This window comes from Chaetodon auriga, chromosome 4 (genome assembly GCF_051107435.1).
Source record: "Chaetodon auriga isolate fChaAug3 chromosome 4, fChaAug3.hap1, whole genome shotgun sequence".
NCBI classification, from domain to species: domain Eukaryota; kingdom Metazoa; phylum Chordata; class Actinopteri; order Chaetodontiformes; family Chaetodontidae; genus Chaetodon; species Chaetodon auriga.
This window is the reverse complement of record NC_135077.1, coordinates 25,037,889-25,065,364: the sequence shown is the minus strand read 5'-3', so window position 1 is coordinate 25,065,364 and position 27,476 is coordinate 25,037,889. Positions and strand designations below refer to the sequence as shown.

At 41.5% G+C, this 27,476-nt stretch overlaps 1 protein-coding gene across 1 annotated transcript in view; it reads right to left on the bottom strand.

Annotated features, from left to right (window-relative positions):
- Positions 1-27,476, bottom strand: part of dnah6 (dynein, axonemal, heavy chain 6) — a 60,729-nt gene that overhangs the window by 17,722 nt on the left and 15,531 nt on the right. The window contains exons 26-64 of the mRNA XM_076728205.1: positions 26,757-26,921; positions 26,364-26,474; positions 25,970-26,095; positions 25,650-25,805; positions 25,058-25,219; positions 23,419-23,556; positions 22,674-22,841; positions 22,433-22,581; positions 21,078-21,185; positions 20,723-20,849; positions 19,748-19,960; positions 19,440-19,661; positions 19,170-19,292; positions 17,761-17,943; positions 17,381-17,524; positions 15,680-15,901; positions 14,460-14,607; positions 14,065-14,222; positions 11,963-12,094; positions 11,544-11,715; positions 9,814-9,960; positions 9,570-9,643; positions 9,316-9,470; positions 8,536-8,767; positions 8,261-8,413; positions 7,522-7,662; positions 6,598-6,840; positions 6,197-6,364; positions 5,803-6,038; positions 4,392-4,536; positions 3,992-4,108; positions 3,685-3,808; positions 3,212-3,408; positions 2,612-2,815; positions 1,666-1,791; positions 1,390-1,554; positions 770-837; positions 432-612; positions 6-185 (exon numbers count right to left, since the gene is read on the bottom strand). Coding sequence (XP_076584320.1) covers positions 6-185; positions 432-612; positions 770-837; positions 1,390-1,554; positions 1,666-1,791; positions 2,612-2,815; positions 3,212-3,408; positions 3,685-3,808; positions 3,992-4,108; positions 4,392-4,536; positions 5,803-6,038; positions 6,197-6,364; positions 6,598-6,840; positions 7,522-7,662; positions 8,261-8,413; positions 8,536-8,767; positions 9,316-9,470; positions 9,570-9,643; positions 9,814-9,960; positions 11,544-11,715; positions 11,963-12,094; positions 14,065-14,222; positions 14,460-14,607; positions 15,680-15,901; positions 17,381-17,524; positions 17,761-17,943; positions 19,170-19,292; positions 19,440-19,661; positions 19,748-19,960; positions 20,723-20,849; positions 21,078-21,185; positions 22,433-22,581; positions 22,674-22,841; positions 23,419-23,556; positions 25,058-25,219; positions 25,650-25,805; positions 25,970-26,095; positions 26,364-26,474; positions 26,757-26,921 — 6,183 coding nt within the window. The remainder of the gene's footprint in view (positions 1-5; positions 186-431; positions 613-769; positions 838-1,389; positions 1,555-1,665; positions 1,792-2,611; positions 2,816-3,211; positions 3,409-3,684; positions 3,809-3,991; positions 4,109-4,391; positions 4,537-5,802; positions 6,039-6,196; positions 6,365-6,597; positions 6,841-7,521; positions 7,663-8,260; positions 8,414-8,535; positions 8,768-9,315; positions 9,471-9,569; positions 9,644-9,813; positions 9,961-11,543; positions 11,716-11,962; positions 12,095-14,064; positions 14,223-14,459; positions 14,608-15,679; positions 15,902-17,380; positions 17,525-17,760; positions 17,944-19,169; positions 19,293-19,439; positions 19,662-19,747; positions 19,961-20,722; positions 20,850-21,077; positions 21,186-22,432; positions 22,582-22,673; positions 22,842-23,418; positions 23,557-25,057; positions 25,220-25,649; positions 25,806-25,969; positions 26,096-26,363; positions 26,475-26,756; positions 26,922-27,476) is intronic.

Below are 27,476 nucleotides of genomic sequence, written 5' to 3'. Positions count from 1 at the left end.
CTTACCTGTTTGAAGTACTTGAGGGAGAACTGGTACATTGGATCGATTTCAGAGAGACTGGCGATGACAAAGTACAAGACTGAACCTCGGGTGGCCACAGGTCGGTAGCGCTCCCTTGCAGAGTTGATCATCAGCTCGGTGGACTCTGCCTCCTCCAGACGACGCTTTATGGCCTCCGATGTCACCTGAGGATTGGTGGAAACAGGGAGGAAAAAACAAAAAATCAAAGAGAGGAATAAGAACAAAACAAGAACAGAAGAGATGAGGCAGAGGAAAGGAAAAAGACAAAACAACAAGGAGAAGAACGAGAAAACTCCAAATATAAGTAGAAATAATCTTTATAGATGATGACAGGTAACACATTCATCAACATTCTTTCAACAGTACAGAACAAGACAAACCATGTGACCTTCGGCTAAGCTCATATTTACCTTTGACTCCTGGAGAGTTTGAACGAGCTCCTCGTTGTCAAGTATATTCCCCTCAGAGGTGAAGAGAAGCTTCAGGATGCGGTCTTCGATATCCTTTAGCTGGTTGCGGTCGGCGTTGATGCACACAATCAGCTCATTCCTCTGCTCCTCAAGATGTGGACTCTCGAGTCGTACCACATCACTGAGGAGAGGAAGAGGTGTTACAGGAAGATTTGGGTGGAGAAAAGAATGTTGGGGGAAAGAAAATGAATCAAATATAAATATTACTAGATAAAAGAGGCTGAGAGTATGGTTACATGTCATTTCTGTTTGTCATGTGTGTCTGTGAATGGGTGTACCTCAGTAGTTGGTCCTCCAAGCCGGACTTGGTCACAGTGAAGTTGATAATTGTAACTTTGATACACACCTAAAGGGCAACAGGAACACACACACAGACACAAACACGCGCACACAAAATGGCTTTATATACAACAGTGGAGTGGGTTCACGCTGTCTAAGTTGCTGCTTTCACGCGCTGTTGTTTTGAATTAACACTGGAATCAAAGCTTGTATTGACTTGGTGTTGCTGTTGTGCTTGGCTGGTGTTGAATAAAAGGCCACAGCACAGTCAGTGAGCTGGCAGATGACTTCATCTCTTCACAATGCCCACAAACTGACCACAGTCGATTCCATTACAGGAAGCCCGGCACTAATTGAACCAGGCACTTCGCTACCATGGCAGAAGGGCACAAAATGTTCTTTTGTGTCACTGTTTTGCTTATAGCACAAAACATGTGCTTTTTCACAAGCCTATAAATATCTGGTTGCCACAGTAGGAACCTGTTTGGGATTTCTTCACCAAAAAGCTTGAGGCAAACACCAGGGGTGTGTTTGTGTTGAATCCAAGACTTCATGGTGAACTGGCATTGCTTCTCTGATGCACAGCTGCTGATGTCAGATGAACCTAATGTGTCCTTACCTCTGGGAGGTAGTGTGGGTTGGCCATCTTGGTGGTCATGTAGAACCTGAAGTTTTTGTCATAGTCAATATCTGAGTCTCCTAGTCGGATCAATGTCCGTCCTCCAGACACAAATGTCTGCTTCAGCAGGATGGGCTCCAGAGCTGGATCGAGGGTCTCCTTTAACTACACACACAGAGTACAAGAATAAGGAACACTCACACACAAATGGTTATAAACAACTGTTCAATAAAGGTCTCCTATATCTCCGACACAATGTTTTTAGTGTGTTCCTACCTCCTCCAGCAGTACAGGCATGCCCATGCGTATGGCATTCTCCAGGGTACGGAGAAAGCTTGGGTCTGTCAGCTTGATCACCTTTAGACCATGTTTGGCCTCCTTGGAGCGGATCCATCGGTTGGCCTGAGGGTGAAAGAAATAACCTTTATCAAATGTGACAAAAAGATGGTCTGTATATGTATATGACAACCATGGTAACGTAAGTGGGAAAAGACCTATAGAGTATAAAATATCATCTACAGTGAATCGTGTGTCTGTTAAGCACAATCAGTCATAGACGCCTTCACAAATAACTTGTCAGAGTTTCTATCTAACCCCTGTCTGCATCCCTCTGTCTATGCAAAGCAAGAGAGGAGCTGCAGTAGAAAAAGAACAGACAGAGTTAAAGGGGTGGAGAAGAATTAAAGGCTTAGATATGACAGGAGAGAAAACAGGATTTGTCAGTGTTCAAGAGGACACAATCAGCTACAAGGAGACCTAAAAACTAAAGCTGTGACAGTATTTCCACCCTGTACACGTATGTAAGTCTGAGCGAGCTGGTTTGTGTCCTTTCTGTGTGGGGTAGCTGGGAACTGTGTTTATGTCCTGGGGCAGGGGCCTGTGTGCTTGTCTCTAACTGTCTCTGACAGGAAGTGCTATTTTAAGAGGTTTTTTTTCTGTTTTTTATGCTGGTACCGCAGCCATGTAGTCAATGTTTTAAATCATATGAAATCTAAAGAGACAAGACATTTGTGGAATAACATTATTCACTTGTTTTTTTTAACCTTATGTGTATAAATGTAGTTGTCCCTAACATGACACAACATGGGAAGCTTTAACATGGGTTAAATGGATGAGAGGAAAATAGAAGTCCTCGGATGATAAATTGATTAAATGCTTAATCACAGCTAACAACAAATCAATACACCCCTGAGACACACTCTGTTCCTGGTTTCTAGTTCACCTGGTCCTGTGGGTCAATCATAAGAGGCCAGCGGCGGCCCTCGGTCACCAGAATCCCGTTCTCTGTCGAGACAGTGTCACGGGGCAGACCCTCTGTGTTCCACTGGCGGATGACAAATGGGTCACCCAGAACACTGATCAGGCTGAAGCTGGAACTGATGGGGATGCTCAGTTCCTGGCACTGTATGATCCACTGGTCAATTAGCTGGGGAAAGGGGGCACAAACACATGCATTCATTTTTTTCTTTGCTTTTGTTATATCTGCCAGGTGTAAGCAGAGACATCCAGAGCAAAGTTTGGTTCTTGAACTGAAGCATCTCCAAATTAATTCCATATCAGCCACCAAAAGTTAGGCATAATACAAGATCAAATAAATCCCCAACATCACCTTAATGACAATGGTATTAATGACAATACTATTAACATATATCTATTTTGTTCTGGGAACTGCACCTTAAAGCAGAAATACAAGTCACACTGAGCTTAATTTTCTTTCAAATGATCAACCCCTGTACACTCATACTGAATCTACCAGTTGTCCATTCTGCATGCCAGAGTACACCTAAAAGCTCTGAAGTGCACCTCATCACACTGTACCTACCGCCTGCCTGTAGTGGGAAGTGAACGCTCCATAGTAGGCCACACAGGCAGCTGCAATGAAGACATTCCCCACAACATTGATGATCTCTTGCTCAAACAAGGCAACACTTTCTTGCCAGCGAACTTGCTCATCACCTAGAGCAGAAGTAAGCTTCCCTGCCCTGGTCAAGCGAGCTTGTGTGAGAGCCATGGTGTTAACTTTGGAGAGTGAGAGAGGTCACGAAGAGACAAAGAGAAAAAAAAGAGAGTATCAGCAAGGTTAACACTGGCAGCCTTTTCTTTTTCTCCAGTTCCAATGGGTAATAAAACCTCCTTCAGTACTGAAAGAGATGGAAGACATATGAGTGAGAACATGCTCCATCTCCAGAGATTTTCACAAAACAGGAATGAATTCATATAATATATAAAGTGGCTGAGCAGTTTGAAACCCAGGTAGACTTTAATATGGGAACACATAAAGGGAACACCCCTTACCTAAATCCTCCTTCTCATTTACGCTGCTGTCAAACTGCTCCTGCAGGACTTTGATTTGGTCCTCCACCTCCTGAAGCTTTTGTTGCTTCTCCCTGAGGGTGACCATAGTCATGTCCAGCTCCTCCTGCATGAGTTGGAATAGATGGAGAAAGGGGAGAGAAAGAGTTCACCCACTGAATGGACTGAATAGATCTGACAGAGGCAGCATTGAGATTTAGAGCAAGAGTATGAAAAGCAGTTTCCATTAAACTGTTATTTGTCCATATGATCAAAACATGCATACTGTGCTGTACTGTATGCCACTGACCTGAGCCTTGGCCAGTTTTTCTCTCTTGGGGCCGACTTCTTTGAGGACTCTGGAGTAAATATCCATGGCTCTGACCCACATGCACATTGATCTGCAGGCTTTAGATACCTTCTCCACCTAACAACAGCAACACAATAAGGAATTACACCAAATAACAGAACATCCGGTGTTACGTTCCACAAATTATTAACAATCTATGCCACCACTAAATCCACATAGTTCATTTCAGTAAAGTACAGATGACCATAGCTGAAACTTCAGCGGTTGCCTTCCAGTTTCCCTCCCAGCTCCAGCACTTTCAGAACTTTCCAAATATTTCACCATAGTCTGTTTACTCTGAGCCCTACTCCAAAAGATCTGACTGACATATCAGAGTGCTTGACATGAAATCCAAACAGACCTTCTCAGGTATGAAATCAGGGTTGTTGATGTATTTCTGCAGTTTCAGCAGGATCTGAGGCTTGATATTGTCCTTGTCATAGTCTGTCAGACGCCTGAGGAAATTGGCATCTCCCAGTAATTGCTTGGCTCCAGGCCAGTCCGGTCTGTAAGTAGAACGGGATGGTGAGGAGCTGTGACAAAAGGGGGCCTACGAAAATGTCTAATAATTAATAAGTGTGCATGTGTGGCTTAAATTTATATGGGCACAAAATATATCTGTTAAAAAATGATGGAAGCTGATTTCCAATTTGAGCATGGCAGATTTAGATTTAGAAAACCCAGGCCAGAACTGGTGACTGCTGGGAATGGCATAAGAATGAAACACTACTGACAAATAACTAACTCACATAACATCAGCTACTTCAGGTCATGATACTCTAAATAAAAGACACATAGACCTTACAGATCTCATGCAACAGAATAACTCAGAACAAGGAGAAACAAAATAGTATAATGTATAAATAGATATGAGACACATTCATATTCATGTACTAGCAGCCAGTGAAGGATCCACATAGTGCAAGTGTACCAGGTGTGAGTGTGAAAATATATTGGGCAGGATTGGGTTTAGTGCAGCAATCTAGTAGATTAATGATGAAATTTAAGGGCAGACAGAGGGGTGACTCATGAGATGGCAGGGTAATTGCTCGGGATGCTGACTACAAAATATGTAGGATTAAAAAAACAGGCATAATCTCACACATTTGGCAGAGTGACAGTTGTGGTTATAATGATGATGGTCATTGTTGAAAAGAAAAAAAATTAAGATGATGATCATTATGATGTTGATATTGTAAGTGCCATGATGATGAAGGCAGCTACAGCGATGACTGTGATTGTAATGATGGATCATCATGAAAAATGTGATGCCTGATGGTTCTTTTTTTGGGACACTCACAGCGGGTGATTACATTTTCCTGTTTGGTTTTCTTTATTTTTGTAGTCACATATCCCAGACTAAAGCTGGACCAGTATTCTACTTTTGATCAGACAGAATCAGGCTCTGTTGACAGGTGACCGTTTGACACTGGTGCTGAATTAAATCAGTTGTGCTGAACAAATGAAACAAACATCATACAGAGATTAGCTATTAGATTTCACCAAGTCCTTAATGCCTGGTCTGTTCTCCACACGCTCATGACTTTGTTATGAAAAGCCCTATCAAATGGCATCTGCCACGCCTAATTTTTTTCTGAAATAGATTATTAGGATGTGACATAATTTGTGACATCTGAGTTCGTAATAATGAAATATCAGCCAGGGAGAGAAGGGCAATTTTATGTGATGGGAGAGGCAGAGATACATCTCGAATCAAAAATCTCTGAGGAGGAAAAGTCTTGTTGTTTAGAGTGAGAGAGAAGCACACTGACTTGCAGTTGAGCAGGATGCAGACAGCCTCCATGACGGTCATGACTAGGTCTGGAGGTTTGGTGAACACCTTGATCTCAGAGATGTCTGCCTTGTCGAGAGAATTAAGGGCCTGATTGGCACCCTCCAGGGCTGGCAGAGCCTCATCCAGGTCCCTCTGGGCATCATCGGCCATGGCCTGGGTGTCTTCAGCTTTGACCTTGGCCAAAGCTTCGTCTTCTTTCACTACTTTACGCACCTGTGGAAAGGACATGTTTTTGTACGATACACACACATACACTGAAGCAATGACAAACGGGTATCAGGCTTTTTAAGCACCTTAAGGAGACAGCAGACACATTTTTGAAAGTTCTGTGATACCGTATCTCTCTCTCTCTCACACACACTCACACACACCTCATCAGCGCTCTCCTGGTCTATAGCCAGTTTCTCCATGAGGGCATCAACATCAATGGATTTTTGTTTCAGGACTGGCTCCAGAGCAGACAGATCCACCTTCATTTTGTCCACAAGCTCATTGGTCTCCAGCAGTTTGGTCAGACCGTTCTTCACACGATCTCTGGCCTATACATAAACACCCCAACACAGATATATTATACATAATTTGCATGCAATCTACAAGGTCTACGACAAAATGCATTACAGTGTCACAACCACAAAGAAGATGATCACAGAGAAAAATGTTCACATTTATCATTAACCACTAGCAAGAGCAACTAGCTGCTATTTCTGCTTTGCCACACGCAGTTAATCACTTGTTCTGGTAACTGCTTGTGCATTTTGGTGGTTAGACTTACAAACACCAGCTGCTGTCTCTTCTCCTCGAGCATGGACAGGTAGAGGTTGATGAGCTCCAGGTAGGAGGTAGGCGTCGTGTAGTATCGTCGTCTCAGCTCTGAGTAGAAGCGCTCAGCCATGTCAGTGACACTAACGTGTATCTCCACACACATGGCTGAGAAGCTCTGTTTCAGCTCCTCACTGCCAAAGTCCACATTGTGGAAGAAGGCCTGAGAGACAGAGAGAAGTGCCTCACGAGGCCACTTGCAACCATATAGAAAAGGGGAAAAGAGGAAAGAGTGAGATAAGGTTTGCAGTGAGGGCGAGGATATATAGCTTTTCTTTTAGCTTTTGCTTATTCGCAGGGTGATTCAACAGACCAGCAATAGAAAGATTAAAAAAAACAAACAAAACAAAACAAAACAAAAACATAATAAAAAAGAATTTCGATAAAGATGCAAATTACAAGCTTCCACAACTGAATCAAGTGAAAATTCAATATGCTAACAATGCATATAAGCAGAGCAATATGGATAAAAAGCTATAAACTACAATCCTGAACAAGAGCAGGAGAAGAGAATGGTGGGTGAGAGAGAGGATAAATGTAAAACAAGAAAAATGTTAGAAGAAAGAAGGGGGAGGAAAAGACCAGTGGCATGGTGGTAATGTTCCATAGGGTGAAAGAAGAATGGGGCTGCTGGGGCTGTAGACTGGTTCAAGAGAGTGACATCCTAACAAACACAAAGATAAACCCCACAACATCTTTGTACCAATTAGAATATTTGTATTTATATATTTAGATATATATGGTTTGATCTGTGTAATATAACTGATTGCAAAAGCATCCCAACTTTCTGGGATCAGGGTTTTAATTACAAAATCATCTAATATCACCATATACTAGATATGGCAAAAACAACAAAATGAGAGCTATCTCAGCATACCTGCACAAACCAGTCGATTGTGCAGCAATTGACCAGTGAAGGAAACATACGACAGCGGGACCTGAATGCATCGCCCACGGGACTCATACACAGCACAATGTGGAGCTTCTCTCGCACACGAGAGATGAAATACTGGAACACCTGAAGGATGCACATAAACACACACGCACACACATGCACACGCGCGTGCACACACACATACAGCTTCCATAACTTCTGGAAATGTGCTCTCAGTAGGCAGATAAAATAAAAGGCTGATATTTTCTTACAGCTCACTTGGGGGCACTGACTTTAGTAGGAAACACTCTAACATGTTTGTCGTTTCTGAAATGTTATGAGAGCTCTTAATTATCTTCTCTGAGCTGCTTCTCTTAGGTTACTTACTGCAGTGTTTGATACAAATGATTTCATTTGAAAATCTAAATCATTATGTGGCAATATCTGGTATTTTTGATTGTTTTATCAAAATCCGTATGTTACTGTGTGTAAGAGCTAATGCCCCATGAAACCACAACTTTATTTTTGTATAGATTAAACAAATAAGATATGACAGGCTACCTGTTTCCCCCTGTTTCCAGTCTTTGTGTTAAGCTAAGCTAACTGGCTGCTGGTGACAGCTTCACATTTACTGCACAAACATGAGAGTATTATTGATCATATCATCATATCATGCCTACATATGTTATGGATATTTGCAGTGCTACATTTTAACATTTTAAGTGTTTGTGTCTGTGCATACCTCGTCCCTGTTCTCCTCACTGATTCCTGCCTCTTTGGCTTTAGGACGAGTGGCAGCGAGGACTTGCTCGAGCTCATCTTTCTCAAAAAGGTTGGGCACCTCGCCAGAGTTCAGCATGTTGTTGATATCCTCTAAAAACTCTTCCACCACAATCTACAACAGGAAAACGAGCAGATACCTCTAAATGTAATTGGATGTGCAACAAGAGAAAAAAAGCTATCTGCAGGTATCCAAATGTTTATTATTTTTATATCAGTCAAGTCCTTCCATCATACCTGAGTATCTGTAAAGAGGAACACCATATCTTTGCCCTCCACACCAGCCATCGTGTACAGCTTCCTCAAGTCCTCATGGAAGCTGTCATAGTTGTAGCCTCGGTTCAGCTCGATCTCAAAGCAGCGATACCCGCACATGTGGGCTGCCAGCCGAGTGAGGGACTGCTTGCCTGTACCTCCCACCCCCACTAGCAAGGCATTGCCTCTCTCCTGGCGAATCATACGGGCAATCCTAAAAGAAAGACAGAAAAAAATAGCAATTTGTGAAGAAGAAGGCAGGAAATGTCGTAGTTATAAAGATATACACAGATCACTGATTCCACAACATGAGAGCCATGTATCCTTTCAGAGGGTCTTTGAGCAATGTAGTGCTCCCTACCTGCTCACTTTTATTATTAAAGAACACATTTATGTGGAGTGACATGTCTTGATACAATACAGCTCAAACATAAAAGTAGAGACTTGTACAAATGAATTCTATCAAACTCATCTAAACATCTTACAGTCATCTCCTCATCAGCAACGACTTATGTGCCATTTCATGCAGTACATCTGTACCTCTCAAACACTGTAAGAGCAATTTTCCAAGAGATAATGTAACAGCATCTATAGATATTCCTTTTGAATAAGCAATATCAGAAAGTGTTGAGAGTAACTTCTTCCTCGGTGCAACTTTCCTCTCACAGTTTGTATCACCTACAGTTAAATCTCATTAACCACCAATGAAGCCACCTTACAAAAAATCTTGCAATTCAGCAGTGCAACTTTGCATGTACACACCTGGAGACGTGCTCAATGGCGTCCTGGAAGAAAACCAGCTTGGTCTCCTTGGAGAAGGTCATGTTGTAATCATCGAGGTAGTCCTGGAGAACAGCCTGAATCTTATCCGTGTCTGTCAGATCCTCATACAGACGGTCTTCTTTCTCTGCACCCACCTACAGGAGAAATGTTGTGAGGCTTTTCAGTGTAAACATAGAAATGCAATTTTTTCCTGAACGTGTCAAATGTTTTCAATAAGAAAAGAAGAGTGTGACCTTGATGAAGTCCCCAAAAATGATGGGCTGAGTCACAAAATACGAGGGCTCCAAGCTAATGCTAAAATATTTGCCTGGCAGAAAGAGAGAGAGGGGGTCAAAAGGAGGGGTATTCTTCAACTCGGCGAGATGCAAATTCAGTGGAGAGTGGGTAGAGTGACAGTCAGTAGTCCAATGTGCAGGATTCAAACAGTGCATTCAGTAAAGTGAGCCATCGGGACGGTCTTTGTGACCAAGTTCTTACTGGCCATCTCACAGACGATGGTGTTGAAATAGGTCTTATCTTGGCTGTTGATGAGTCGGTCATGGAACACCCGCTGACACTCGTGGCAGAAGAGACGGAAGATCTGGTTCTTGTCTCTCACTTGGCTCGGCTCACACTGCAGTATACCTGGACATCAAGAGAGGGCAAGAAGTATGGGAAGGAGAGTTGTTATTTTTTTTTTTTTATCTTAATCTATTGTATCTTAATGCCCACATTACACCTGTTTTAGAGTCGCTGCATTGGCTCCCTGTCCGCCTCAGGATCGATTTTTAGGTTCTTTTACTAGTTTTTAAATGTCTTAACAGCCTTGCGCCCTCTTACTTATCTGACCTTCTTTTACCGAATCAACCCTCGTGCACCCTGAGGTCCTCCGGCACCGGCCTTTTATCCATACCAAAGGCCAGAGCTAAAACCCACTGTGAGGCGGCATTTAGCCACTATGCCCCACACCTGTGGCCCAGCCTGCTGGAGAGCCTCAGGACCTCAGAGACTGTTGATTTTTTTTAAAAGAAGGTTAAAGACACACCTTTTTAAACAGGCTTTTAACTGACCTTTAAATTCTTCTTATGTTCTTATGCCTTTTATTTTGCTGTTTTATATTTTGTAGTATTCTATCCTATTTAATCTACTTTATTTATTATCTTATGTAATTTTCTTCCTTTAACTGTTTAATTCATTTTAGTTATCTTATATCATGCCTTTTACTTTTAACTCCAGTGTTTTCCTCGGGGGGGTGCCGGTGCCCCCTGTGGTCATAGTCTGTGATGACTCCTCTCAGTGTGGACGGTGCCGTTTTTCCTCGATCCTCAGTGCCTTGCCATGTCACACTACTGTGTGTGTGTGTGTGTGTGTGTGTATGTGTAGTTGTGGGTGTGCATATGTACATACAGACGGTGGGAGGGATGGGTTTTCTCTGTTTTTATGTTTTCCTTTATAATGTTTTTTAACTGTTGTAAAGCACTTAATGTTGCATTTTATCATGTATGAAAAGTGCTATATGATTTGATTTGAAATTTGAAGAATACGTAGGAGCAAAAGAATGAGAAACAAAAACAAAAAAGCACAAGAAAAAGATAAGACCAAGGCAAGAAGCCTAAATCAGAGCCAAATAAAGTTACCTACTAATGTTAAATATGAAAGAAAACAAGAAGAAGACGCTGTGTAGAAGGAGGCCACGAGATGACAGTGATATAAAAAAATGGGAAGAGTGGGTGTCAGTTTATTACCCCTCACCAACATAATGTATTGCTGAAGGGAACTGTGTGTTTGAGTGATGCACTCTAGCGATGTTGAACAAGTAGTCTATAGAAAGCAGTTGCAGAAATCACTTGAGTTCATCTATGTGCTGTAATGACGCCTGCTGGGTAAGGGAAGGGAGGGAGGGAGGGAGGGACAGGGTGAAGGAGGCAGAGGGGGTAGGGGCGCAGACGATTTTGGAGCATTTGGCTGAGACACAGCCTATAAAAGCTGGTGATGTGACTTGAAGAGATTCATCATAGCTGTGCCCCGTGCTGTGAAGGTGCCAGGATTTAGACCCTCTCTGTATCTGCCAGTCTCTTTCAGCAAAGAGACAGTGTACATGCTGTATGCCTGAGCAACTCACGCTTGTCCATACTTCACATTAAAATGCATCTTTAAGGCTGCAGTCACGTGTGACCCATAAACCAACCCGCCAATCGGGTCAAATCCCATAAGTGCTCATGTCTCACCTTGGACACACTTGGAGAGGTCCCGGAGATTGAAGACATAGTGGGACTTTGCTGGAGTGGGTAGCAGATCTACACTCAAGCGGTCATAAATCTCTACAGCAGCATCCACAATCTGACCAGCACAGTCCTTCACCGCCTGGGCAAACTCACTCAAGAAACCATTCAGGATGGCCTGGAGGAAGGTTGGGAGGAAAAAGAGATCGTAAAAGCCATGAAGAGGGGATGAAGTGTGATTAAAGAAAATTAAAACTAAGGACTGAGGAGAAATGGAGAGATGAGAAAGAGAGTCAGAGCAAAAGGGAAAGTCAGATATCACAGAGAGACGTACAGGAACATCACGTACTGCCCACATAATAATGTTCCTGGACCGGTTAAGAACATGTATGTGTGTGTATATATGTGTGCCTGTGTTTCCTCACTTTGAAGATCTGCTTTAGGCTGTGTTCCGAGGGTGTGGGAAGACACAGCATGCTGAAGTGGCGGATGAAACGGGGGGTCACCGGATTACGGCCCCCTCCTGGAGGAGCACACGCCGCGGCAATGATCATTTCCTGGACAGGAAGAAAGGATGAAGATTATTTTCCTCAATTTATTATTTCATTACTCTACAAAAAGTCAGAAAATTGTAAAAATGCCCAAGGTGACTACTTCATGTTGTTTGCTTTCTCCAAAAGTCCAAAACATAAATATACTCAATTCAAAAATACAGGAAAGATAGAAAATGAGCACGTCCTAACATTTGAGAAGAACCAGAGAATGTCTGAAAAACCAATTAAATTACTTTTTGGAATTTTTGATGACCAATTTTCTTTCAGTCTACTAATCAATTGGTTGATGAAGTGTTTCAGCAGTACTTAATAATTATTTCATTGTGCAGGGTAGCAGGTGTTTAACATTTAGCTGGATGAAATTCCTGACATGAAAAGATGAGAGGGAATGTTTGTGGGGCTTTTCAATGTAAAACAATTGACTTCTAGTAAACCGTATGCATGAAAATATGACACAGAATGAAGTGGAGTTTCAGTTTGGTTTGTCTCCTGTTTACCCAGCTGAATTCTCGATTTCAAGACACCAGGTAGACTAATTTCATTTAAACATAAAACACTTTGAATCCAATCTGATCTGTAAACAATAAGAATATTTCTCCTGCTCTGAAGTCTGACGTTCCAGCATCTGGAAAGCTATAGATAGTTACGTAACTATATTTGCATTTCTTCTGGTTCAAAAAATCCATAAGGGCAATATGTGTTTTATTTTCTCCTGAGAAAAACAAATAAGACACACTCTGCCAGTGAAGGTAATAAGATTCTCCATGTGAGCAGGCGCTAGAGGGATGGAGCATCAGAGCACGATACAGACAGAACGCCTGCAAAGGCAGGTGGGTGTAAACTACAGTCCCTCCTTCTCTGGTCGCCCTGTGCTGCACTGATTCTGTTAAACTTTGGACTTTTTTTTTGTAAATCCTGCACTTAATATATGCCACAACGAAAACTTAAATAAATGAAAAAAAAAGTTCTTCATAGGCAGAATGAATTAGCTGAATGGAAAAAAATATCTATATTGAATAAAAAAGTTAGTTTGTGTAATTGTGTTTCCAGGTGGAAACCACACACACACCTGCTCCTGAAATATAACCCTTTGTGCTCCAGTAAAAACTGATAACTCTGCAGGAATGTACTTGCTGTATATTTATGCCTTTTGCATGTGTATGACCTTGTCTTTCTGTGGTGTACTGCATTATTATACAAGATCCTGAATGTATTGCTTATGTGCAACTTCAACTTTCTGCATACACACCTGCACACAAACACACACTCAGCTATTGTACTATAAGACTTCACAAGCGATCTGAAGTGCAATCAGTCTTGTGAGTGTGTGTGTGTGTGTGTGTGTGTGTGTGTGTGTGCAGTGGTATAGTAAAGTTAAGTGTAGGAAACTTTCTATCGATACAGAAAACAAATATGGGTTGACTATATTAACACACATACAGATAGAAACACACACAGGCACACAAGATGAATGGGTTTCTTGTATAAATGGACAAACTTCATTAAAAGTCCAACTACAACAAATGAAGTTGATGCTGACTGCGTAAAAAACAAAAACTAAATAGCTATATCTACACTTTTTAACTCAACAGAAAAACAATCAAGCATTTTGGGAAATGCGGCTGCTTGCCATCTCACCTCGAGTTAGATGAGAAAATCAATATCGTTTCCATCTCTGTGTGTTGAGTACAGCTCCTGGATGGTTTATCTTAGCTTAGCATAAAGACTGTAAACAGGAGGAAACAGCTGGAGAAGTTCTGTCTATGGTGGCCGACAATAACTCCGAACATGTCTGTCTGCAGGATGTATCTTGTGTGTTTAACGCTTCATAAAAGGGGCGACCACATGTTGTCGGACACTGTAACTGCCATCTGCTGAACTCCTTGCAACCAATTTCAGGTATAAGCACATACATAATGATGACTCAACTGCAGCATCACGATAGAGCTCATCTTATCTGTATACATTTATACCTGGATCTCCTTCCAGAAGAACTTGTTTCTGTCATAGAAGCCAGAAAAGTCCTGGAATTGACGCAGTAGTTCTATAGGGGGCTGAGAGCCGTAAGTGTCCAGTTTAGGCATATTCAGGTCATCCACAAACACCACTAACTTCTTGTTACCAGGAGCACCTACAGGGAGGGAAAAGGAAAAAGGTTAACAGGTGTATTGATTGACAGATGGATAGTACCTGTCTGTAGATGGATTGAAAAAGCAGAATAATGACAGATAACTGCATAAACAGAGAGATGAATGGACGGCTCGATGAACAGCCTACATCAATGACAAAACCAGTTTTTACACTGATTTTTCTACACTGCAGTACAGCATATTAATGATTATGTGGTCATCAAACTGCGATCCAATACCCAGAATGTTCTTCCTCTTTTTCTCCAGTTTGGACTCAATGATCTCCTGCGTGCGGGCGGAGGAGGTCTGAGCAGAGAAGTTGATGTAGACTGGAAGGTATCCTGCCTTTTCCTGGATACTGTTAAGAAGGCCCCGGGCCACCACTGACTGTGAGGGACAGACACGCAAAAATACTTCAATAATGCAGACACATTTATTTCTTGTCTAACAAGTTTGACCTGTAACATCGACGGTTTCATTAGTTTCAAAAGCTTCTTCTGCAGCCAATGTATTCCTTGTAATTTCAAGATTACCTGAAGGTGCAGTATTGATTATTTTTAATGTGTGTTCTTAACCCTTAGTTACTCCTGATCTCTAGCTATCTCTTCTCCAAATCTAATGAGGTTTAGGTTAAGAGAGGGGCTGAGGGTAAGGGTGAGGGTTAAAATATGCAGAGACATGCATAAATAACCTTGTGTGGATAGAAAAGAATGGGGTGTCCATAGATTGTATGTGAGCTAATATTCACGCCTTTAAAATCTCAACCACATGCAATATTAAAAGCACACAGACGTGATATTTAGAGTATTTGCCGAGTTCAGTTAATAAGCTTATTTTCTGGTGTTTCCATCGGGGCTTGTTCTATGTTTTCTTTACTTGCTGTTAAATCACACTATAGTGCTCCCCTGTTTGCATGTAGTATTAACACAGTCTGCCTTATTTAAATTACCTATATAGCTCAGCCAACAATGCACCTGACCATACATTGTTTACGATGAGCGTGCCCATGAGCGCACAGATGGGTGCAAGTACATTTGCTACATACACAGCATGGCCGCTGGGCATGAAAACGACAAGTGTTATGACACGTGAGGTAAACTAGCGATGACACTTGCGCTGTGTGCCAGGTGTAAGATAGGGCCCAATTTATGCAAACTCAAAGACATCAAAGCATGTCTCAAGCTTAACATGTGCAAAAGGTCCTGGCTTATCAGGTGCAAAAAGCAACCAGAAGAACCTACTCTTGCAGTGGCACTGCCAGTATTCAGTGACACGCCAGCTGTGGCCAGTGGTTTTCCTCTCTGTACCCAGACGCCCCTTTAGTGGCTTAAAAGGGAAACAAGTGGGCAAATACATATCAACATAGCGTTGTATCTTTCTATTCAATCAGTGTGCTGCTCCTTATAGTACAGTATTTCACAGTGTTGCTACTGTTTCTACTGTATTGATGAATCCTTACCTTCCCCACCCCAGTGCCGCCAGTGAAGAGCACAGAACGTCGCACAGATAGCAGCTTCTCCATCAGGTAGCCGTAGCGGACAGTGTCTGTGGTGGGGACCAGCATCTCAAAAAAGGGTTGCTCCCTGTTGTATTTAAATGAAGGGATTATCTTCTCCCATGGCTCCAGACGCTTGTGGTTAAAGTTCATGTACACACTCCACAGGGTGCCATACTTCGGGAGCTGCGTGGTACAGATCAAAGCACATTAATCGACAAACACGAAAATGCACAAGTGCCTACATTAGACTGTATGTAATTAGCTGTAAAACCTCCTTAAATCAGGCATTAAAGACACTCATTCTACTCTGCTGTTGACTGTAGTTTTCTGTTAGGTGGTACTTTGGATGTTTCCCCGTGGCATATGAATCAGTATTTGTCTGCCATTTTTGTTTCCCTGAATCCTGCTGGTACTGATGTCTGCATGTGCAGTTTACTCCCTCAAGCTTCACAGGTGGGAGTTGGCTGCACTGGCTTAATCTCATAGTAAACACACCAAAACTTACACACCAACAGTTGTCTGATATAAATAACATTAAAATTCACAACCTTCAGCTCCTTATGCACAGACAGGGATGTGGGATGTTCCAGATGATACTGTGCAGTCTTCGTGAATCTTTTACTAACATGCTCACTCCACCTCCATGTCCATACCCTGCTGTGTTCTGCCTCTGTCAATAAGACATTCCCTCATCTGCCACTACTGCCAGCCAAGACAATTAACTTTCCTTTTCCTGTTAGCCTCAAAGACTGAAGGATTCATAATTTCAGCCTCTACATCCTTTCATCTATTTCTCTGCACCACATTCTTTGCAAATAAAATTGTATTCCTCCATTATATAATGGCAGAGTCATAATGCTAATGGTATGCGATTGACTTTTCTAACCTTGGCACAAAGCTCATCCTTCCTATTTGATCTATCTGATGTTCCTTGCAACCCACTGAAGGTAATACTAAAATGTACAATATTCTTAATATCTTCATTTCAAATCAAACTTTAACCAAACTTTATTTATATAGCACTTTTCATGCAAATAAAATGCAACACAAAGTGCTTTACAACAGTTAAAAACATTGTAAAGGAAAAACAGATAAAACCCATCCCTCCCACCCTCCATACACACACACACACACACACACACACACATATATATATATACACACACACACACACACACACACACACACATACATACACACAACACTTACACACATTCTCACCACTGACAGTAGTGAGACATGGCAAGGCACTGAGGATCGAGGAAAATGCCATTTCACACAAGTAACTGATATCATAGAAAAGAATCCTCTTTCAGATTAGCTGTGCTCCAGCTAGAAATACCCAGTGCCAAGAGTACTTTCATCTAATATATAATATGAGCTAACCTTCAGGCTTTTTCACATATTTCATGCCAATATCAGCAAATGCGTTGGTAAATGCATTTGACTCTCAGTAATACAGATGAGGGATAGAAAAATGCCTTGAGTGGCAGAGACGAGATTTACAGCAACAGTGAACATGTGAGACACAGCTGTGACATGTTTATATGTATGTCAGTGCGTTTCAAACATACGTGGTGTCATATACAGTATAGTGCAAAAAAACCCCTATCCTGTCCATCTATTCTTGTATGTAGTGTGGATGTGTGCATATGTATATACCTTAGCATTGCTGTTGTCTTCAAACTGCTCTCTGACAAAGGTGTCAAAAACATCCCAGTGAGAACTGGTCAAGTTGCCGCCTACTGCCCACAGGTAGCAAAATATGAAGGTCTGACATAATACACTGGTGAGATGCTTGGAATCCTGACACCAACACACACACAAAAACAAGAGAGGAAGAAACTTAGTTAATAAATAACTGTAGGTAAAGGTTAAAAATTAAATATACATATAACCTACTATATGCTCTTGTCAATTTATGTATTTCTGGAGTCCAGTCACCAAGTTCTTGGTGTCAAGTGTGGTTTAAGCAAAGGTTATGCCTTTCTTCATCTGACCTTGGCCATCAACTTGACAGTTAAATCTTGTGATTGATGTACCATTTTGAGGTCTGGCCCTCCTTTGCTCAGCAGCAGTGCCTCCAGCAGGGAACAGAGTGTGGTGACTTTGCTGATGTCCACTTGGTGAATCGCCTGGGTGCAATGCTTCAACACGAACTGAAGGCCCTTCTCCACATACTGCTCAAAGAGCTCCAGCAGGTATGCCCGCACTGCGTCTGGAAGCTAGAGACACAGCATGGAGCGAAGGAAGAAATAAATCATAGAGAGATGTAAGTAGGCAGAGGGGGGTGAGGTTATGATGTCACTTTAAAGACACATAATCACTGAAGCAAAATAGATTGACATAGTTCGAGTTACATAGTTCAACATTTTCAGAAAAGCATTCATTCACTTTCTTGCCAAGTGTTACATGACAACATTGATAAAGTGCACTAAATTTTGGCTTAATATAGCATAAAAGAGGGGGACACCTGGCTCTGTGCAAAAGGTAAAAAAAAGCAACACACAAATGCACTGTCAACAAACAGAAAAATGTCACTTAAGTAGACACTGACAGAGATGTACACAGCAAGAGAGGGAGAGGTAAAAGGTGAGGGGAGGGATGACCCGCTCTCATTGTGGTGCTCAGTCACCCTGAGCAGCTCAGGGCTAATGTTGCAAACTGTAAACTTTGATGTGATGTGCTCTCATCAGTGTTCATGCTGATGCTGAAGTTCCCCTGCTTGTAATGCATGAAAAGGCACATTTCCAATCATGTTCCAGAGCACAAACTGTCAAGAACACACAGCCGCAGTTTCACACAGACAGAACAGAAAAGCGACGATGGACAGATGGAAGATGAAGGATGATGAGATGATAAGAGATATACAGTAAGAGCATAAAGTGTATTTGATGTTTGAATGATAACTGTCTCTGCAATGGACTGTGATCAAGGGTGCAGACCTATGACCTGAGAGAAGACCTGATTACAATGAATGTAACTTATATTGTATGTACTAACACTGACCCCGTAAGACCACGCTACAGATGAAACACAGTTAATGCCAGAGGTCTTTATCATTATGTTTAAATTGTTGCTATAAATGCACTTGAAAATGCAAATGAAAAATAAAGTCACTGTTCAAAGCTGTTCATATTGACTTTGTTTTTATCTTTTGTTCAGGATTCTTCAATGACTGCTGGTTTCAACGCCAGAAGACAATAAACAAGGACTACAATGAGATCATTTCATCTAAATATCAAAAGATTTTTGGTTTAGGCTACATGAACATCAGATAATGATGAAAATTAAGCATTTTGAAGGAGTATATTCGAATTCAAGTGTATTCCTCGTTTTGAAAGCATAATGGTCACTATCAACATGCCTTTAGGCACTTTCAAAAGTTGTTTTGCAATTTGAAGTATGATTCTAAAAGATCTGGGGATGACAGAGATACAGTATGTACAACCTTGGCTCCTAATCCACTTATCCATGTCTGGACATAGGGCATCCACTTGAGCTCATCTGGGTCAATATATACCATCCCACAGCGGCTGACTGTGGCTGGAGATGCTACAGCCAAGTCCTGGACCTGAAAACACAGTTAATGAAGTGTAAATAAGCTGATCTAGAAGCACAAAATCTGTGGAACCACGTAAGTATGCACTAAAGCAGAGAGCAACAAATTCTTAGTCAGGACAAAATATTAAACTCTACCCTCACAGTGCTCAGCTCTCACCTCAAACACCATATGTATGGATGGAGTAAGTTTGATTCGCTCGCTGTTAGCCAGACAGAGCATCTTGTTGTCGTCCAGCACCGTGTTCATGTTCTCAATCCACAGGGCGTCAACTGGCCCATCGCAGATCACCCACTTGTGGTGGTCACTGGTGTCACTGACTGCATCCCGGACGCTCAGCGCCATCAGTCCGTCACGCCACTCCAGTGTTAATGTGTTAACCTGAAGGTTGAGGTTAATAAAGTAAATAAACAGGAGTAGAGAGGGTAGCTAAGAAGCTGCATCATGTATTCTCTTGTCTACAGTACCTCTCCGTAGAGCTCTCCCATTGTGACAGATTTTGGGTTGAGAACATAGGTCTTGACAGGTTGGTAGAAGGGGTTGTTAGCTTTGTGCCCTGTGCAATGAAGGGCCTCCAGTGTGTCTGCCAGGATGGTGTAGACAGTGGTCTTACCTCCACCTGTAGGCCCTACCAACATGACACCATGGCGCACTAACATGGTCTCATACAGCTGGATCACCTGGTTGTATAAAAAGAAGTGGAAAGGAGGGGAATGAGGGCATGTTTTGACGAGACTCCTTCTACAAAACAAACCAAGTTCACTACTACATCAGAGTGAAACAAACACAAGGCATCTAAATTCTATTCACCTCCATTATATTGTGTAGGCGGCAGAAATCTCAGAGGCAGATATGTCAAAACCTGAGCAAGTAAAACTAAAATGTCTGCAGGGCTAGATACCACCAGAGATAGAGTAAGAGAAAAAGAGTTTTGGGGTAATTTGGGTGATTCAGTGCTTTAAAAGATAAGGCCGCCAACCTTCTACACTTTATTACTGTTCACCAAATTTGATGAAAATACAAAAACAACATTTAACTGATTCTATGAACAACTAATGCATAAATGTGTATTAATGTGCGGCTGAAAATAGTTTCCCATTGACGCACAATTATCTCTATTAACTCTAGTCAACTGTGTCCAGATGTTTTAGGAAATCAGTTAGTTTATTGAAAAAAAGAAACATATTTCTGACCTGCTTCAAAAAAATCATGTCTTCAGTGGGAGTGAATGGGCTTGGGGATGAGAGCCATGGGCAGGGTAAGTTAGTCAGAATGTACTTTTTACGAGATTTGTTGACGCTAAGAAAAATGACGAATAATACCAGCCTTATCTTTTAAAATGTGGTGTATGTATTGAGGGCGAAGTGTTTTACAGAGGTAACATATTCATAAAGAAATAAGTCAAAAAAAAAAAAAAGTAATATCATTTTCCCCCAACGTACCTTCTTGGTCATGCTAGCCAGAGGCTGCAGATTTCGCTTAACCAGAGACTCCAGGATGGTGGAGTGCAGCACACCGTAGTCGTGCTCGGGAATGCACACACCAGGAAAGAGGTCTGACAGGATACCACTGCAGAGCATTAGCATAATACACACACACACACACACACACACACACACACACACACAATAGAAAAGAATTGTTTGCACATGTAAAAACATAAAATACACAACAAACCGTTCCTCACTGAAACTTGTGTTGGCGGTGTGGTGTCATATTCTAATGTCCTGTTATTTTTTAGTATCTGCACACCAGATGTAACATGTGCTTCCTGACCAAAATGTCTGGTAGGCTTACCCAAAGAGCACAGCATCATCAACAAGGAACTTTGGCAGGTTAGAATCCCTGAGAGCTCTGATAAGGACCACATCCTCACTGAGGTGGGGGTTATCTCGCTTTAGAGACCTAAGAACACACACAGACACACACGCACACACACACAAAATGGAAAAAAAAAAGCGTTAGAAATTACACACATGAAGCATTTTCTTCAAAGTAGGGTATTTGTCAAAGAGCCATTGCCAGATTAGAAATCCTTATATAAGACATTTTATAATAATCTAATATGACGCGCTCATATATATTTCATTTGTAGCAGTCCTGAAGCTTGGAGAAACCTGTTGGTCACATTGCAACAATCCTCTTTTCTTTTTTTCTTTTTTTTTTTTTAACGTTCACTTTTATCAACTGCATCAATTAACTGGTCAGTTTTTTTAAAAAATGCATTCAAATGTAAAAAAAGAAAGAAATTCAATAATACTCGATGACCATGTACCACAATATAGGAAAAGCAATGTTAGAATGGGTAAATTAATTAGTGGAAAAACAGACTCATTACAAATACAGATGTAATAGAGATAAGCAGCCGCCATGAGCTGATAATTCAATATTACACAACCTGATCTCCACAACAGGCTGGCTCCACTTAATTATAAAAACAAAGCAAAAAACATTAGAGAGGGAGATAATGAATGTGTGTTTAGTGTGGAACGAGCAGACTCAGAGGAGTAATATCGAGGCAAAGACAGACAATGAATCACAAGCCAATTACATCAGTTCCCTGAGCTTCAGCAAATAACCAACAGGCGAAAGCATGAATTTCACTACATATGGTCAAGAACATCCATTCAAATCTATTTATGCACCCACGCACACCAGGAACAACAGTGCTGTCTCTCCAAGTCTTTCTTTTTTTTCTGCCTAATGTTGCTCTTCATGTGTCCGAACACTCTTTCACCTGAGGTATGATATCCATTTGAATGAGTGAAGACATTTCACACAGGTGACACACAGTGAAACCAGTGTCTCACTGAATAAGTGCTTACTTTCTTTTATCAACCGTAGTCACAGCAAGAAAGAATGGGGTCATTTTAACAGTCAGAGGCTCTTACCCTCCATATACAGTATTGGATTTTTTAAATGCTTTTACATTGGATTAAAATATTTTCTAGGTATGTGACAGCTCAGCACAAAGGACGACCATCTAACTCCCTGACGATGACTATCTCTGTAATGGACTGTGAATGTGTGCTGACTGGAAACACAGCCATTTAACCATCTCTCACAGCACATTCTGTGCATGGATGCCAAAATATACTGAGTGCATTTATGCCAGTGTATGTCAGAGTATGCATGAGTGTGATGACTCTGACCCAGCCATGACCAGGACAGACTTGACGGCTCTCATGCCAAAGTCGTAGTGGTCCTGCTGGGACAGCTGCTCAGAGCACAGCTTGTACATCTGGGTCATTTTCCTCGCGAGGGTCTTACTGGACTCAAATCCCTCTGAGTATAAAATCACCTGGAGAGTGGAAAAGAAACAGGGGAATGACAAATTGTTATGTTGAGAAAATAAGCAAGTATATACAACAACGCACACACACAGTCTGTTACCTCAGCAATAAGTGCGTAGTTCGGCACCATCATGGCTATGGGTCGAAAGAGAGCTTTAAGGTTGTCAGGAAGCTCTGTTCTTCCAGCGTAACCGGGGTTCATGGTGATGAATGCAGCACACGTCATTACGAGCTTGATCTCCTGGCCCTCAAATCGAAACCTTGGTAGCTGCATAACACAGAGATGAGTGATATGCTCTTTATGTCTGTGTGTGGCAGTGACTTATGGTGCTAATTAATTTCTAATTTATGTAATCTGTTCTGGCTCCTAACCTAATGGTCCTTCTGTATCTCCTCTATGGAAAACACAGTAATGCTACAGTGGATTAGAGGCTGGTATTCAATTGAACTTGTAGCATATTGCATTTGGTCAAGATGTGAGCGTTGTGTCATAAAATGCAACATAAAAGTTAATGTATTGTGTGATGTCCCATGGAATTCATTGCCATCCATCTAGATGAATGGCAATGAATTCCAGGTGTTGTCAATAGATTACAGGTGTTGTCAAAATGGTGTTGTCAATAGATTACGTACATTTAGAAAAGATGTGAAGATAGAAAATAATTCTCCAGTGACTGATAGCAGACAATCAGAGTCTTATCATCAAGTGATTGACTTTTGAGATGTGTAAGGCTCATCACTTGATGTTACTTAGAATCTTAAGGTAGTGCCTTGTGAACAATGCAAAAGTGGTGAGTGTGTGTGTGTGTGTGTGTGTGTGTGTGTGTGTGTGTGTGTGTGTGTACCTTTGCAGCTTTTGCATTGCGTATGGTTATGAGCTGCTGAGCGATGACAGACAACACTTCAATGTCGATTCGGTTAAATTCGTCAAAACAACACCAAGCACCCGACTGAGCAAGCCCGCTAAAGAAGCGCCCCATCATCTGGAAGAGAGAAGTGTCACTGATTAAAAATGAGAGAAAGATATATTAAGGTTTGGGTTGTCATTTCTAGATATATTTTTGAGTATTGTTTCATAAAGTGGCAACATTGAGACCATGTGAGACAGTCAGTGTAATTCATGGTTACATGTATAATCTTGACTCCATTTGTCTATGGCAAACTCCTCACTCTGCCTTAGACATTGGCATGTCTTATGGAAAAAGAATATGAGCGAGAGAGAGGGAAAAAAAAGATGTAGTCAAAGTCCAAACCTATTTAAAATTCCTGTGAAATAACTAATAATCTAAACATAAAAAAGTAAAAGAGATCGTGTTTTTGGCTTTAATACTAATCTTTCTGAGCACAAGACAGCCATGTCTGCTAGTGAACATAATGTATATGTTTAGCTGGTATCAGTGAGTCATTATACTTGTGTGATGTCATGTTTGCTTGCACCTTTTCCACAGACGACACAAAAAACACTGTTCAAAGTTATTAATAACCCTGTGGGAGGGACAGTGGAATTAAATGCTCCGGTAAAATGTTGCTTAGCCACAGTGGAGCAGAGCTGAACAAAGAATTACTCATAAAACCACAGAGTGCTGTGATCCCAGCCTGGCTGAATCAAAGCCCTGTTCGACTCTAACACACAGGTGTCTGCTACCAATAATTAACGACAGCAGACGTAGAGAGGGTGGCTTTCCAGCTGTCTTATCAGTGTGCTCTCAGCTGTACTGACTCCAGGACAAAATACTTATAAACATTACATTTAAAAGTACACTTTCTCTCAAGTTTAAAGGCTTATAAAATACTGGTAAGTCCTTATATATAATATTACTTACAACTTATAGATAAAATATAAACTGTGTTTATTTGTCACCTGAACAAATTTAATGAAAACTAACTAATGTAAGCAAACTGTAAACAAACAGAAACAATGAATAACTTATATCAAAAGATCTGACCCTCAACGTGGGAGTGACAGCAGGTTCCAATCCTGTGTTTTTTTACTTTTGATGAGTCATCCCTTTTGCTAACATTGGGATCACAGAAACCACCTTGTGATAGATTGTTGATGTAATCAATACGTTACTTATGGGGCAGGCAAAACTTACAGAGAGACTGCTTGGACAACATAGTGGAAAGGACCAAATCTGGCATCAGGCAACATTTTAGTAGCATCCAACTATACTAAAGGCTCTGGACAGTGTCTTGTACTATGTCTGTCCTTTAACTGCCAAAATTGCTAAAGCCTGACTGCTTTAGCAACAGTGCCATCTAATGGCATCACTTAGTATGAACAGAGTGACAGAGAACATTCCAGAGCTACTTCCATTGAGGAGAACACATGCAGTGTCTGTGAAAGTTATTGGTAACAATAGCAGAATATGTGCTGAATGACATGTAAGTGAATAATGAAGAAGTGAGTGGACAAACGAGCAAACAAAAGTAACACAAAGTGTAATAAAGGAGCACACAAATGTTCAGATGTGGGTTATAGACCTTGTAGTCAAGTCCATCAGAACAGTTGAAGACCACACACTGTATGGCCAGGGCCTTAGCCAAGTCCTTGGTGGTCTCTGTTTTGCCTGTGCCTGCTGGGCCAGCTGGAGCTCCTCCCAGGTCTAACTGGAGAGCCCCCATCAGACACAAATAGCATCGGTCCTGCATATTAGGGAGGGGTGAGAGATGCAAGACAGTCTGAATAGCTGAAACTAAAACAAAATATTAACAAGATAACAGACAAACTCACAATATATTGTGTATCTGTGTCACATATTCAGTTCTAGCCACTACAAAACACATATTCTACAGGCTACACTATTAGGTCCTTGTAGTGGGTTGTTAGCTTGTGTGATGTTTTTTCTATAGAAGTCTGTGGGTTTACAAGCACTCTGAATGAAGTAACATAATCTTTATGAAGCTCTGCCACTGGGGGACGCTCGTCTACTTCAGGATAAAATATGTGTTCCCACATTGATCTCACTGCAGTTGTATTCACCATAAAGCAGAAAAAGGTCTCTGTGTTACACCGGGGTTGGCGTGTTTCAGTCATACATGTGTGTCTGAGTATCACTGTGTAAGTGTGTGTTACCGTGAGTGGTGTGATAACCAGTCTAGGACAGGCTCCCAGGTATTCATAGCCATAATTGTAAGTAGATAGAGCCATTGTGGCCACACAGTTGTCAGTATCCAGGTCCCAGTAGTAGCGTAACTGTCTTTGCCATTCAAAGTTAGACCTGGTGTCCACCTGAAAAAGACAGCTGAAGTTACTTTGTGGTGAGTTCTTACAAAACCTTTCAATCAGATGAAAGTCCCCAGTCAATACCTGCACCTATCATACCAGTCCAAGAACAGACCTTGATGCTCCTTGATGGTGTTTGTGTGTGTTCATACTATTGCACTACTATGTACCTTCTGGCGGACAAGATCTGTGACGATGTCTCTGGCATGGACATCGATGGTGATGAGAGCAGTGATGATATTGCGGTGTAAAGTAGGCAGCTGTCCTCGTACCAATGCTGCCAGGGCATTAAGCCTCTGCAATAAACACACGCACGCACGCACGCACGCACGCACGCACGCACGCACGCACGCACGCACGCACACACACACACACACACCATGAATTAAGACATTACTATTGGACAACCCATTAAAACAATGACAATAATGCGAACATTATTGGGTTATAAAGTTGAAATTAAAATGTAAAAATACTTTGGAAAACAGACTTGATTTGTTGAATATACTTTTCAACCAGAAAACCAGAGGAAAAGCAAGAGGCAGAGGACTTAGTGTGATGTACTTCAAAGTTAGTTAGTTCAAATTCCTGCAGGGCAGCAAAGTGGTCATGGTCTCCCTCCAGGCAGGCGTCCATGTCCCTGCACCACATCATCTGAGAAATGGTCAGCACCACCTGGTGGACACACATACAAACTGAAGTCTGTATAAAAATAGACAAGGCTTGTCACAAAGTATCACCTGAAATGATAGTTATCAATTACAAAATCAATGAAAGCACGAGACAATAGCAGCAGTTCTTGGTTAGCCTCTGAATCAGTGAATAACAATAATTCTCACTGTTAGAAAAATGATAAATGCATAAAAGTGAAATGTAGTGGTAACTACTAATATGTCTGTTCTTTAAAAAGTCTGAAAAGCAGGGATGCCTTTAATGCATGTGTGTGCGTGTGTGTACCTGTGATGGATGTCCAGCCACCACCCATTCCTCTCTCGACTTCACCTGGTAGTCTGCAATGGCAGCCTTGCTGAGGCGTCGCAGGGAAGAGAACATGGCCTCCTCCACCTTGCAAAGCCAATCTTCCACATTGCCTTGTGCCTTCAGACCTTTGGTCAAACCCACCTACACTTAGACACATAGGGACAAGATCTGTTACAGTTCAGGACACAGTTATACGTGTCTTTACGTGTTCAATGTGAACCTTCTGTGTCAATTATCACAGCCTCTATTTGCCTTTTGTGATCAAAGGACTGCAGGGGTGATAACTAATGACCCCTTGTGGTCATAATTCACGAGCCCTACATCTGATACAGTGGGTGACTGAGCAATTTGTGCAAGCACAATTGCCACTGCAGTCAGACAGCATTCATCACTCTTCTTGCAGAATTTGAGATGTCAAACACTATTATACCATAATGATTGCTGTGGTATAATTTACTACTGAGGGGAGCCTGGTCCTCAGCTGGATACAATGAAACCTCAAACAAGAGCAGAAAACAGCTAGCAGCCACAGAGAGAGTACGAAACCAGTCAACCCTGACGAAGCTGTTATCCAATTTTCTAGTGTTTGGGGCAAACCAATAAACTCTTAACACTTTTGAAAACAACACTACATAATTCATTCATTGTTTTGTTATCAATACCAATCCGAATTTGGCATGTCCAATTTTTTTTTTT